At 49.2% G+C, this 13672-nt stretch overlaps 2 protein-coding genes across 2 annotated transcripts in view; both read left to right on the top strand.

Annotated features, from left to right (window-relative positions):
• Positions 1 to 16: 16 nt before the first annotated feature.
• LOC135574945 (intermembrane lipid transfer protein VPS13B-like) lies at positions 17 to 9095 on the top strand. Its single transcript, XM_065027068.1, has 3 exons — positions 17 to 76; positions 6261 to 6550; positions 8957 to 9095. Exons 2-3 carry the CDS (start codon positions 6402 to 6404, stop codon positions 9093 to 9095), a joined length of 288 nt encoding a protein of 95 aa, XP_064883140.1. The 5' UTR covers positions 17 to 76; positions 6261 to 6401.
• Positions 9096 to 9141: 46 nt separating this feature from the next.
• The window catches only part of LOC115116098 (intermembrane lipid transfer protein VPS13B-like), a 53596-nt gene continuing 49065 nt past the window's right edge, over positions 9142 to 13672 (top strand). The window contains exons 1-2 of the mRNA XM_065027293.1: positions 9142 to 9204; positions 10900 to 11123. Of these exons, the coding sequence (XP_064883365.1) occupies positions 9150 to 9204; positions 10900 to 11123 (279 nt within the window). The 5' untranslated portion in view covers positions 9142 to 9149. The remainder of the gene's footprint in view (positions 9205 to 10899; positions 11124 to 13672) is intronic.

Raw genomic sequence — 13672 nt, 5'->3', positions numbered from 1 at the left:
CAGACCAGGTAACACCCCCTACTTCCTGTCATATAGAGCCCTACTGTCTGACCAGGCCCTGGGGACCACAGACCAGGTAACACCCCATACTTCCTGTACTTTAGACCTCTACTGTCTGACTAGGAACCATTCTCATCGACGGGTCTGTAGTGGAGCAGGTTGAGAGCTTCAAGTTCCTTGGTGTTCACATCAACAACAAACTAGAATGGTCCAAACACACCAAGACAGTCATGAAGAGGTCACGACAAAACCTATTCCCTCTCAGGAGACTGAAAAGATTTGGCATGGGTCCTCAGATCCTCAAAACGTTATACAGCTGCACCATCGAGAGCATCCTGAATGGTTGCATCACTGCCTTGTACGGCAACTGCTCGACCTCCGACCGCAAGGCATTACAGAGGGTAGTGTGTACGACCCAGGACATCACTGGGGCCAAGCTTCCTGCCATCCAGGACCTCTATACCAGGCGGTGTCAGACCCTTAAAATGGTCAAAGCCACCCTAGTCACAGACTGTTCTCTCTACTGCCGCATGGCACGCGGTACCGGAGCGCCAAGTCTGGGTCCATCAGACTCCTGAACAGCCAATCAAATGGCCACCTGGACAATGTTCATCGATCCCCCTTTCTTTACGTTGCTGCTACTCGCTGTTTATTATCGATGCATTTCACCCCATGCTACCTCATACCCCTACCTACATGTACATACTACCTCATACCCCTACCTACATGTACATACTACCTCATACCCCTACCTACATGTACATACTACCTCATACCCCTACCTACATGTACATACTACCTCATACCCCTACCTACATGTACATACTACCTCATACCCCTACCTACATGTACATACTACCTCATACCCCCTATGTACATACTACATGTACATACCTACCTCATGTACCCTACCCCTACCTACATGTACATACTACCTCATACCCCTACCTACATGTACATACTACCTCATACCCCTACCTACATGTACATACCCTCATACCCCTACCTACATGTACATACTACCTCTACTACCTCATACCCCTACCTACCTATGTACATACTACCTCATACCCCTACCTACATGTACATACTACCTCATACCCCTACCTACATGTACATACTACCTCATACCCCTACCTACATGTACATACTACCTCATACCCCTACCTACATGTACATACTACCTCATACCCCTACCTACATGTACATACTACCTCATACCCCTACCTACATGTACATACTACCTCATACCCCTACCTACATGTACATATTACCTCATACCCCTACCTACATGTACATACTACCTCTACTACCTCATACCCCTACCTACATGTACATACTACCTCATACCCCTACCTACATGTACATACTACCTCATATCCCTACCTACATGTACATACTACCTCATACCCCTACCTACATGTACATACTACCTCTACTACCTCATACCCCTACCTACATGTACATACTACCTCATACCCCTACCTACATGTACATACTACCTCATACCCCTACCTACATGTACATACTACCTCATACCCCTACCTACATGTACATACTACCTCATACCCCTACCTACATGTACATACTACCTCTACTACCTCATATCCCTACCTACATGTACATACTACCTCATACCCCTACCTACATGTACATACTACCTCATACCCCTACCTACATGTACATACTACCTCATACCCCTACCTACATGTACATACTACCTCATACCCCTACCTACATGTACATACTACCTCATACCCCTACCTACATGTACATATTACCTCATACCCCTACCTACATGTACATGCTACCTCATACCCCTACCTACATGTACATGCTACCTCATACCCCTACCTACATGTACATATTACCTCCTCTACCTCATACCCCTACCTACATGTACATATTACCTCCTCTACCTCATACCCCTACCTACATGTACATATTACCTCATACCCCTACCTACATGTACATACTACCTCATACCCCTACCTACATGTACATACTACCTCATACCCCTACCTACATGTACATACTACCTCATACCCCTACCTACATGTACATGCTACCTCATACCCCTACCTACATGTACATACTACCTCATACCCCTACCTACATGTACATGCTACCTCATACCCCTACCTACATGTACCTACTACCTCATACCCCTATACATACTACCTCATACCCCTACCTACATGTACATACTACCTCATACCCCTATACATACTACCTCATACCCCTACCTACATGTACATACTACCTCATACCCCTACCTACATGAACATACTACCTCTACTACCTCATACCCCTACCAACATGTACATACTACCTCATACCCCTACCTACATGTACATACTACCTCATACCCCTATACATACTACCTCATACCCCTACCTACATGTACATACTACCTCATACCCCTACCTACATGAACATACTACCTCTACTACCTCATACCCCTACCAACATGTACATACTACCTCATACCCCTACCTACATGTACATACTACCTCATACCCCTACCTACATGTACATACTACCTCATACCCCTACCCACATGAACATATTACCTCATACCCCTACCTACATGTACATACTACCTCATACCCCTACCTACATGTACATACTACCTCATACCCCTACCTACATGTACATACTACCTCATACCCCTACCTACATGTACATACTACCTCATACCCCTACCTATATGTACATACTACCTCATACCCCTACCTACATGTACATACTACCTCATACCCCTACCTACATGTACATATTACCTCAACTAACCTTTACCTCCTGTATATAGCCTCCACATTGACTCTGTACCGGTACCCCCTGTATATAGTCTCCACATTGACTCTGTACCGGTACCCCCTGTACATAGCCTCCACATTGACTCTCTACCAGTACCCCCTGTACATAGCCTCCACATTGACTCTCTACCAGTACCCCCTGTACATAGCCTCCACATTGACTCTGTACCGGTACCCCCTGTATATAGCCTCCACATTGACTATGTACCGGTACCCCCTGTATATAGCCTCCACATTGACTCTGTACTGGTACCCCCTGTATATAGTCTCCACATTGACTCTGTACTGGTACCCCCTGTATATAGCCTCCACATTGACTCTGTACTGGTACCCCCTGTATATAGCCTCCACATTGACTCTGTACTGGTACCCCCCTGTATATAGTCTCCACATTGACTCTGTACCGTAACACCCTGTATATAGCCTCCACATTGACTCTGTACCGGTGCCCCCTGTATATAGCCTCCACATTGACTCTGTACCGGTACCCCCTGTATATAGCCTCCACATTGACTCTGTACCGGTACCCCCTGTATGTAGCCTCCACTTTGACTCTGTACCGGTACCCTCTGTATATAGCCTCCACATTGACTCTGTACCGTAATACCCTGTATATAGCCTCCACATTGACTCTGTACCGTAATACCCTGTATATAGCCTCCACATTGACTCTGTACCGTAATACCCTGTATATAGCCTCCACATTGACTCTGTACCGTAATACCCTGTATATAGCCTCCACATTGACTCTGTACTGTAATACCCTGTATATAGCCTCCACATTGACTCTGTACTGTAATACCCTGTATATAGCCTCCACATTGACTCTGTACCGTAATACCCTGTATATAGCCTCCACATTGACTCTGTACCGTAATACCCTGTATATAGCCTCCACATTGACTCTGTACCGTAATACCCTGTATATAGCCTCCACATTGACTCTGTACCGTAATACCCTGTATATAGCCTCCTGGGGTTGAGGCTCTGTGGCGAACAGATGCTTGTTTCCCATCAGTTCATATTCCCCACAGACTCACACACACACACACACACACACACACACACACACACACAGACACCATGTTCCCCACACACACACACACACACAGACACCATGTTCCCCACACACACACACACACACACACACAGACACCATGTTCCCCACACACACACACACACACACACACACAGACACCATGTTCCCCACACACACACACACACACACACACACAGACACACACACCATGTTCCCCACAGACTCACACACACACACACAGACACCATGTTCCCCACACACACGCACACACACACCATGTTCCCCACAGACTCACACACACACACACAGACACCATGTTCCCCACACACACGCACACACACACCATGTTCCCCACACACACACACACACACACACAGACACCATGTTCCCCACGCACACACACACCATGTTCCCCCCCACACACACACACACACACACACACACACACACACACCATACCATGTTTCTCCCCCTGCTCCTGTCTCAGTCCCCACTCTGCCAGTCTCACCATGTGGTCGTTGGCACTCCACAGCCCAGACACATTAGACAAACACCATGAATTGGATGCAGGTTTGTGCTTTCATCTCGGGACACGTCTGTCCCCCCCCCTCTGTCCGTCCCCCCCTCCTTGAAGAACAACGTGGTGATGTCATTTCACGAGCCTTCAGATCCTCCCGGAGAAGACGATGGCGTGAGGTTACCAGTTGCCACTGCCGGTTAGACGAAGAACCTTAACGAGCAGGACTGTGACGGCTTTAAAACGCAGACCACAAACAGCAGTCTTTCTAGTTGGCTGTTCATCAGGCTTTGGTGGCTGACCGCGTCCGTACCAAACTACTCCCTGTTCTCAGCATGCTTATCCCTGCTACCAGTTTAGTCTTCTCTGGGAGGAACGATACGTTCTCTCTGGGGGGAACGACAAGTCCTCTCTGGGAGGAACGACACGTTCTCTCTGAGGGGGAACGACAAGTCCTCTCTGGGAGGAACGACACGTTCTCTCTGAGGGGAACGACAAGTCCTCTCTGGGAGGAACGACACGTTCTCTCTGAGGGGGAACGACAAGTCCTCTCTGGGAGGAACGACACGTTCTCTCTGAGGGGGAACGACAAGTCCTCTCTGGGGGGAACGACAAGTCCTCTCTGGGAGGAACGACAAGTCCTCTCTGAGGGGGAACGACAAGTCCTCTCTGAGGGGGAACGACAAGTCCTCTCTGGGGGGAACGACAAGTCCTCTCTGGGAGGAACGACAAGTCCTCTCTGGGGGGAACGACAAGTCCTCTCTGGGAGGAACGACAAGTCCTCTCTGAGGGGGAACGACAAGTCCTCTCTGAGGGGGAACGACAAGTCCTCTCTGAGGGGGAACGACAAGTCCTCTCTGAGGGGGAACGACAAGTCCTCTCTGGGGGGAACGACAAGTCCTCTCTGGGAGGAACGACAAGTCCTCTCTGAGGGGGAACGACAAGTCCTCTCTGAGGGGGAACGACAAGTCCTCTCTGGGAGGAACGGCACGGTCGTGTTACACTCCGTTGTCCTACCGAGCAAAAAGGTCATTTACTGCTCGTAGTGTGGACACCTTTCACAGTATCTTCATGCAGTTACTGGCTAACATGACCCCTCCATTTTCTCCTGAACACAATACAACCGAGGCAGGATACTTGTCCACATGATTAAGGATGTATTTAATGTAGCAAAAAAATTGACATGAACTCATTTTGGACCAAATGAGCAGTTATTGCCTTTTTTTTGTTGCTTGGTTAGGTGCAGTGCAGAGTGGGAAATAACTCCGTCTCCTGTCTTCTCCTGTCGTCTCCTGTCTTCTCCTGTCTTCTCCTGTCTTCTCCTGTCTTCTCCTGTCTTCTCCTGTCGTCCCCTGTCTTCTCCTGTCTTCTCCTGTCTTCTCCTGTCTTCTTCTGTCTTCTTCTGTCATCTCCTGTTTTCTCCTGTCGTCTCCTGTCTTCTCCTGTCTTCCTGTCTTCTCCTGTCTTCTCCTGTCGTCTCCTGTCTTCTCCTGTCGTCTCCTGTCGTCTCCTGTCTTCTCCTGTCTTCTCCTGTCTTCTCCTGTCGTCCCCTGTCGTCTCCTGTCTTCTCCTGTCGTCCTGTCTTCCTGTCTTCCTGTCTCCCTGTCTTCTCCTGTCGTCTCCTGTCTTCTCCTGTCTCCTGTCCTGTCTTCTCCTGTCTCTCCTGTCTTCTCTGGGACCTGCTGAGAAAGGAGGGGGAGTCTTCTCCTGTCTTCTCCTGTCTTCTCCTGTCTTGTCTTCTCCTGTCTTCTTCTGTCTTCTCCTGTCTTCTTCTGTCTTCTTCTGTCATCTCCTGTCTTCTCCTGTCTTCTCCTGTCTTCTCCTGTCTTCTTCTGTCTTCTCCTGTCGTCCCCTGTCGTCTCCTGTCTTCTCCTGTCTTCTTTAGGCCTGTTCTCTCCCAGATACAGCGGTGCTCAGCCTTGCCCCAGCGGGAGAGAACACACCTTCCACACCTGTCTCTGTGGCCTGCTGGGACCTGCTGAGAAAGGAGGGGGAGATCCCTCAGTTCCCTCTACCAAGCAGACACATGATGTTCAGCTGCCTGCCCACCATAGACTCTGGACCTGTAGCTGGGTCTGAGTCCTGGAGCCTCCCGGCCCCCATCAGACCTGACTTCCCCAGGCAAAGTGTGGCCGTCCCTGGGGAGATCTGCAGTAGCAGTGGTCTGAGCACCAGGTGGGTGAAACAGAACAGAACAGAGAGACTACAGGATCTATCGTCTCTCTGTTCTGTCAGGGTCTGTTCTCTCTCTGTTCTGTAGTCTCTCTGTTCTGTAGTCTCTCTGTCCTCTAGTCTCTCTGTCCTGTAGTCTCTCTGTCCTCAGGGTCTGTTTTCTCTCTGTTCTGTCCTCTAGTCTCTCTGTTCTGTCAGGGTCTGTTCTCTCTCTGTTCTGTCAGGGTCAATTCTCTCTCTGTTCTGTAGTCTCTCTGTTCTGTCAGGGTCTGTTCTCTCTCTGTTCTGTAGTCTCTCTGTTCTGTCAGGGTCTGTTTTCTCTCTGTTCTGTAGTCTTTCTGTTCTGTCAGGACAGAGAGAACAGACCCTGTCTAGGGAACATAAAGCACAGAGCCTTTAGTGGTCATGCCCTGTTAAACACGGCCACTGGAGCCATAAGGGATGCCCTCATCATTTCCACTGTCTCTACGCCTTCTCTCTGTTCTCTCTCTCTCTCTCTCTCTCTCTCTCTCTCTCTGTTTCTCTCTCTCTCTGTTTCTCTCTCTCTCTGTCTCTCTCTCTCTGTTTCTCTCTCTCTCTCTCTCTGTTTCTCTCTCTGTCTCTCTCTGTCTGTTTCTCTCTCTCTCTCTGTCTGTTTCTCTCTCTCTCTGTCTGTTTCTCTCTCTCTCTCTCTCTGTCTCTCTCTCTCTCTCTGTCTCTGTTTCTCTCTCTCTCTCTTGTCTGTCAGTTTCTCTCTGTCTCTCTAGTCTCTCTGTTTCAGGGTCTCTGTTTCTCTCTCTGTCTGTTTTTAGTCTTCTCTGTAGTCTCTCTGTCCTGTTTCTCTCTGTTCTCTCTCTGTCTGTTTCTCTCTCTGTCTGTCAGGGTCTCTCTCTGTCTGTCTCTCTGTCTCTCTCTCTCTGTCTGTCTCTCTCTCTCTCTCTGTCTGTTTCTCTCTCTCTCTCTCTGTCTGTTTCTCTCTATCTCTCTTGTCTCCGGGGGTGGCCTAAACACAGGCTCTTATAGTCGACTGTTTGGACAGCTTTCCTCTCCAAGGAAGCAGAAACAGCCTTCTCCTCTTCATAATTGGGCCCACGAGTTCAGAAGTGATTTTTACAACACAGATACTTTCATTCTTTTGTTCTTTCAGCTGTGTTTCCCTCGGTCTGTCCGTGTGTGTTTCCCTCGGTCTGTCCGTGTGTGTTTCCCTCGGTCTGTCCGTGTGTGTTTCCCTCGGTCTGTCCGTGTGTGTTTCCCTCGGTCTGTCCGTGTGTGTTTCCCTCGGTCTGTCCGTGTGTGTTTCCCTCGGTCTGTCCGTGTGTGTTCCCTCGGTCTGTCCGTGTGTGTTTCCCTCAGGTCTCTCGGTCTGTCCGTGTGTGTTTCCCTCGGTCTGTCCGTGTGTGTTTCCCTCGGTCTGTCCGTGTGTGTTTCCCTCGGTCTGTCCGTGTGTGTTTCCCTCGGTCTGTCCGTGTGTGTTTCCCTCGGTCTGTCCGTGTGTGTTTCCCTCGGTCTGTCCGTGTGTGTTTCCCTCGGTCTGTCCGTGTGTGTTTCCAATCAGGTCTGTCCGTGTGTGTTCCAATCAGGTCTGTCCGTGTGTGTTTCCAATCAGGTCTGTCCTGTGTGCCTGTTTCCCTCAGGGCCCTGTCCCTGTGGTTTCCTCTCAGGGCTGTCCGTGTGTGCCTCCTCAGGTCTGTCCGTGTGTGTTTGTTTCCCTCAGGTCTGTCCTGTCAGGGTCTGTTTCCTCTCTGTCCAGACCTGTTTCTGTGTGTGTGTGTGTGTGTGTGTGTCCCTTCCTCCCCAAGCCTGCCTCCAATCAGGGCCCTAACTTGCGGGCCTGCCTCCAATCAGGGCCCTACCCTGCAGGCCTGCCTCCAATCAGGGCCCTAACCTGCGGGCCTGTTTCTCAAACCAGACCCTCCTGCTCAGGGAGAATCAGGGCCCTACCAGCAGGCCTGCCTCCAATCAGGGCCCAGACCCTGCGGGCCTGCCTCCAATCAGGGCCCTAACCTGCGGGTCTGCCTCCAATCAGGGCCCTAACCTGCAGTCCTGCCTCCAATCAGGGCCCTACCCTGCAGGCCTGCCTCCAATCAGGGCCCTAACCTGCGGGCCTGCCTCCAATCAGGGCCCTAACCTGCGGGCCTGCCTCCAATCAGGGCCCTAACCTGCAGGCCTGCCTCCAATCAGGGCCCTACCCTGGAGGCCTGCCTCCAATCAGGGCCCTAACCTGCGGGCCTGCCTCCAATCAGGGCCCTAACCTGCGGGCCTGCCTCCAATCAGGGCCCTAACCTGCGGGCCTGCCTCCAATCAGGGCCCTACCCTGCAGGGCCTGCCTCCAATCAGGGCCCTAAACTGCAGGCCTGCCTCTGGGCTCAGTGAGGGCCGGAGGGACCTGTGCTGCAGGTGGTTAAATGACTCAGTGTTTGGTTGTTTCAGAGCGTTGGTGATGACGTATCAAGAACACCTGGGTGTCACCTACGTGACACTGAACGAGGACCCCTGTCCTCACATGGTCATCCACAACCAGACCCCTCTGTCTATGCTGCTCAGGGAGAATGTCAAGGGTAACGTCTGATACACACACACACACACACACACACACACACCACACACACACCCCTGTCCTCACATGGTCATCCACAACCAGACCCCTCTGTCTATGCTGCTCAGGGAGAATGTCAAGGGTAACGACTGACACACACACACAAGCACGCACGCACACACACACACACACACACACACACACACACACAGATACATACATTGGAGCAAAAAAGTATTTAGTCAGCCACCAATTGTGCAAGTTCTCCCACTTAAAAAGATGAGAGAGGCCTGTAATTTTCATCATAGGTACACTTCAACTATGACAGACAAAATGCAGTATAACTCCTCATAACAGTCCAACCTGATGTCAGAACTACACGTCTCCTCATAACAGTCCAACCTGATGTCAGAACTACACGTCTCCTCATATAACAGTCCAACCTGATGTCAGAACAGTCCAACCTGATATCAGAACTCACTCCTCATAAACAGTCCAACCTGATGTCAGAACTACACGTCTCCTCATATAACAGTCCAACCTGATGTCAGAACTACACGTCTCCTCATATAACAGTCCAACCTGATGTCAGAACTACACGTCTCCTCATAACAGTCCAACCTGATATCAGAACTACACGTCTCCTCATATAACAGTCCAACCTGATGTCAGAACTACACGTCTCCTCATATAACAGTCCAACCTGATGTCAGAACTACACGTCTCCTCATATAACAGTCCAACCTGATGTCAGAACTACACGTCTCCTCATATAACAGTCCAACCTGATGTCAGAACTACACGTCTCCTCATATAACAGTCCAACCTGATGTCAGAACTACACGTCTCCTCATATAACAGTCCAACCTGATGTCAGAACTACACGTCTCCTCATATAACAGATGTCAGAACTACCAGTCCAACCTGATGTCTGATGTCAGAACTACACGTCTCCTCATATAACAGTCCAACCTGATGTCAGAACTACTCTCCTCATATAACAGTCCAACCTGATGTCAGAACTACACGTCTCCTCATAACAGTCCAACCTGATGTCAGAACTACACGTCTCCTCATATAACAGTCCAACCTGATATCAGAACTACACGTCTCCTCATATAACAGTCCAACCTGATATCAGAACTACACGTCTCCTCATATAACAGTCCAACCTGATGTCAGAACTACACGTCTCCTCATATAACAGTCCAACCTGATGTCAGAACTACACGTCTCCTCATATAACAGTCCAACCTGATATCAGAACTACACGTCTCCTCATATAACAGTCCAACCTGATGTCAGAACTACACGTCTCCTCATATAACAGTCCAACCTGATATCAGAACTACACGTCTCCTCATATAACAGTCCAACCTGATATCAGAACTACACGTCTCCTCATATAACAGTCCAACCTGATATCAGAACTACACGTCTCCTCATATAACAGTCCAACCTGATGTCAGAACTACACGTCTCCTGATAACAGTCCAACCTGATGTCAGAACTACACGTCTCCTCATATAACAGTCCAACCTGATGTCAGAACTACACGTCTCCTCATAACAGTCCAACCTGATATCAGAACTACACGTCTCCTCATATAACAGTCCAACCTGATGTCAGAACTACACGTCTCCTCATATAACAGTCCAACCTGATGTCAGAACTACACGTCTCCTCATATAACAGTCCAACCTGATGTCAGAACTACACGTCTCCACATGTTAACCTCAGACACGTTTTTTGTAATGTACGTACTTTGTGAATGTCTTTTTAAAATGGTCAAATAACATGAATCAATTGTTTACCTTTTGTCCCCCCCCCCCTCCAGAACCCCCCAGGACAGAGGTGTACTGCCGCCCCCTCCCTGCCAACTCCTCCCTCCACCATGACCTCTACCACCACTTCTCCAGCTTCCCTGCCTGCAGACAGAGAGAGCCTCTACCCACCGTGCTGCTGAAGACCAGTCCTGACCCCAACGGTCTGCAGCCCAGCGACCTGCAGGCGTCTCCGGAGTGGAGCGACCCCGTGGACATCAACTGCCCCGGCACACAGGTCAACAACTAATACGACCCACTGGGCTGATATCTGCTATTTAGGTTGGACATGCTTGCAAATGTATGGGGTGTTCCTGAGAATCAGACCCACTATACTGCCGTTGCAAGAGCCACACAACATTACAACATTATACCCATAGACCCAACATTATCCCCCACCACCCATAGACACAACATTATTCCCTACCATCACCCATAGACCCAACATTATCCCCTACCACCACCCATAGACCCAACAGTATCCCCTACCACCACCCATAGACACAACATTATTCCCTACCACCACCCATAGACCCAACATTATCCCCTATCACCACCCATAGACACAACATTATCCCCTACCACCACCCATAGACCCAACATTATTCCCTACCACCACCCATAGACCCAGCATTATCCCCTACCACCACCCATAGACTCAGCATTATCCCCTATCACCACCCATAGACCCAACATTATCCCCTACCACCACCCATAGACCCAACATTATCCCCTACCACCACCCATAGACCCAACATTATCCCCTACCACCACCCATAGACCCAGCATTATCCCCCACCACCCATATCCCCTACCACCACCCATAGACCCAACATTATCCCCTACCACCACCCATAGACCCAACATTATCCCCCACCACCCATAGACACAACATTATCCCCCACCACCACCCATAGACCCAACATTATCCCCACCACCACCCCCATAGACCCAACATTATCCCCACCACCACCCATAGACACAACATTATCCCCCACCACCACCCATAGACCCAACATTATCCCCTACCACCACCCATAGACCCAACATTATCCCCTACCACCACCCATAGACACAACATTATCCCCTACCACCACCCATAGACCCAACATTATCCCCTACCACCACCCATAGACCCAACATTATCCCCTACCACCACCCATAGACCCAACATTATCCCCTACCACCACCCATAGACCCAACATTATCCCCTACCACCACCCATAGACCCAACATTATCCCCTACCACCACCCATAGACCCAACATTATCCCCTTCCACCACCCATAGACCCAACATTATCCCCCCACCACCCATAGACCCAACATTATCCCCTACCACCACCCATAGACCCAACATTATCCCCTTCCACCACCCATAGACCCAACATTATCCCCTACCACCACCCATAGACCCAACATTATCCCCTTCCACCACCCATAGACCCAACATTATCCCCTACCACCACCCATAGACACAACATTATCCCCTATCACCACCCATAGACCCAACATTATCCCCTATCACCACCCATAGACCCAACATTATCCCCTACCACCACCCATAGACACAACATTATTCACTACTTATACCACCCTACTACTACTACTACTACAACTACTAATACTACTACTACTACAACTACATCTACTACTGATACTACTACTAATACTACTACTACTACTACTACTACTACTACATACTACTTACTCCTACTACTTACTACTACTACATACTACTACTACTACTAATACTACTACTACAACTACTACTACTACTGATAACTACTACCACTACCACTATACTACTACAACTACTATACTACTACTACACCATCACCCATAGACCTAACATGCTAATACCCTACTACTACTACTACTAATACTGCTAATACTACTACTACTACTACTGATACTACTACTACTACTACTATTACTACTACTACTACTGATACTACTAATACTACTACTACTACTACTACTGATACTACTGCTACTACTACTACTACTGATACTACTACTACTACTACTACTACTACTACTGATACTACTACTACTGATACTACTACTACTGCTACTACTATTACTACTACTAGTATTACTACTACTACTACTAATACTACCCTCCTAACAACAGTAGAGTTAAACTCACCTCTACTATTACTACTATACTACTGCTCCCACTACACCTCTGTAGCCACTAGAGGGCAGTATTGAACATTAGTGCTCTGGGTGGAAGTTCAAGTTGCCCTCATTCACCCCCCCCAATCCTTAACCAATAGGGGTCACAACTTTACACTTAGTGCTCCTAATGTCAGTCAAATTACACTCCCTGTAAATCAATCCAGAGCTCAACACATAACACACACTCTGGGCGACCCTAGGTTGTGTCTACCAGGACTGTGTGTAGTGTGTGTTTGGGGTTGTGTCTACCAGGACTGTGTGTAGTGTGTGTTTGGGGTTGTGTCTGTGAGGTGCCTGGCGGGCGGTAGGGTCAGAGAGGTCGTCTGTGTCAGGTTACAGAGGGGTGGCAGGGGGTTGTGTCTACCAGGTGTGTAGTGTGTGTTTGGGGTTTCTATGTGTGTAGTGGCTAGGGGTGGCCAGGTGCAGTACTGCTGTTTTTGGAGCTTGTGTTCTGCTGTCAACTGTGTGTTAGCCCCTGTTAGACCATGCTACTGCACCGCACCGGGACTGTAGCCTGAGTCAACCCTCTAGCTGCCCTTAGTCAACCCTCTAGCTGCCCTGAGTCAACCCTCTAGATGTCTGTTCAGTCAACCCTCTAGCTGCCC

Source organism: Oncorhynchus nerka, linkage group LG14 (assembly GCF_034236695.1).
Source record: "Oncorhynchus nerka isolate Pitt River linkage group LG14, Oner_Uvic_2.0, whole genome shotgun sequence".
NCBI classification, from domain to species: domain Eukaryota; kingdom Metazoa; phylum Chordata; class Actinopteri; order Salmoniformes; family Salmonidae; genus Oncorhynchus; species Oncorhynchus nerka.
This window is presented reverse-complemented; position numbering and strand designations above follow the sequence as displayed.

Bases quoted from the DNA above. Each gene is read 5' to 3' on its own strand.
- LOC135574945 (XM_065027068.1), top strand. From the start codon at position 6,402: ATGATGTTCAGCTGCCTGCCCACCATAGACTCTGGACCTGTAGCTGGG. The intron at 6,551-8,956 runs GTGGGTGAAACA...TGGTTGTTTCAG, and splicing joins AGCAGTGGTCTGAGCACCAG to AGCGTTGGTGATGACGTATC.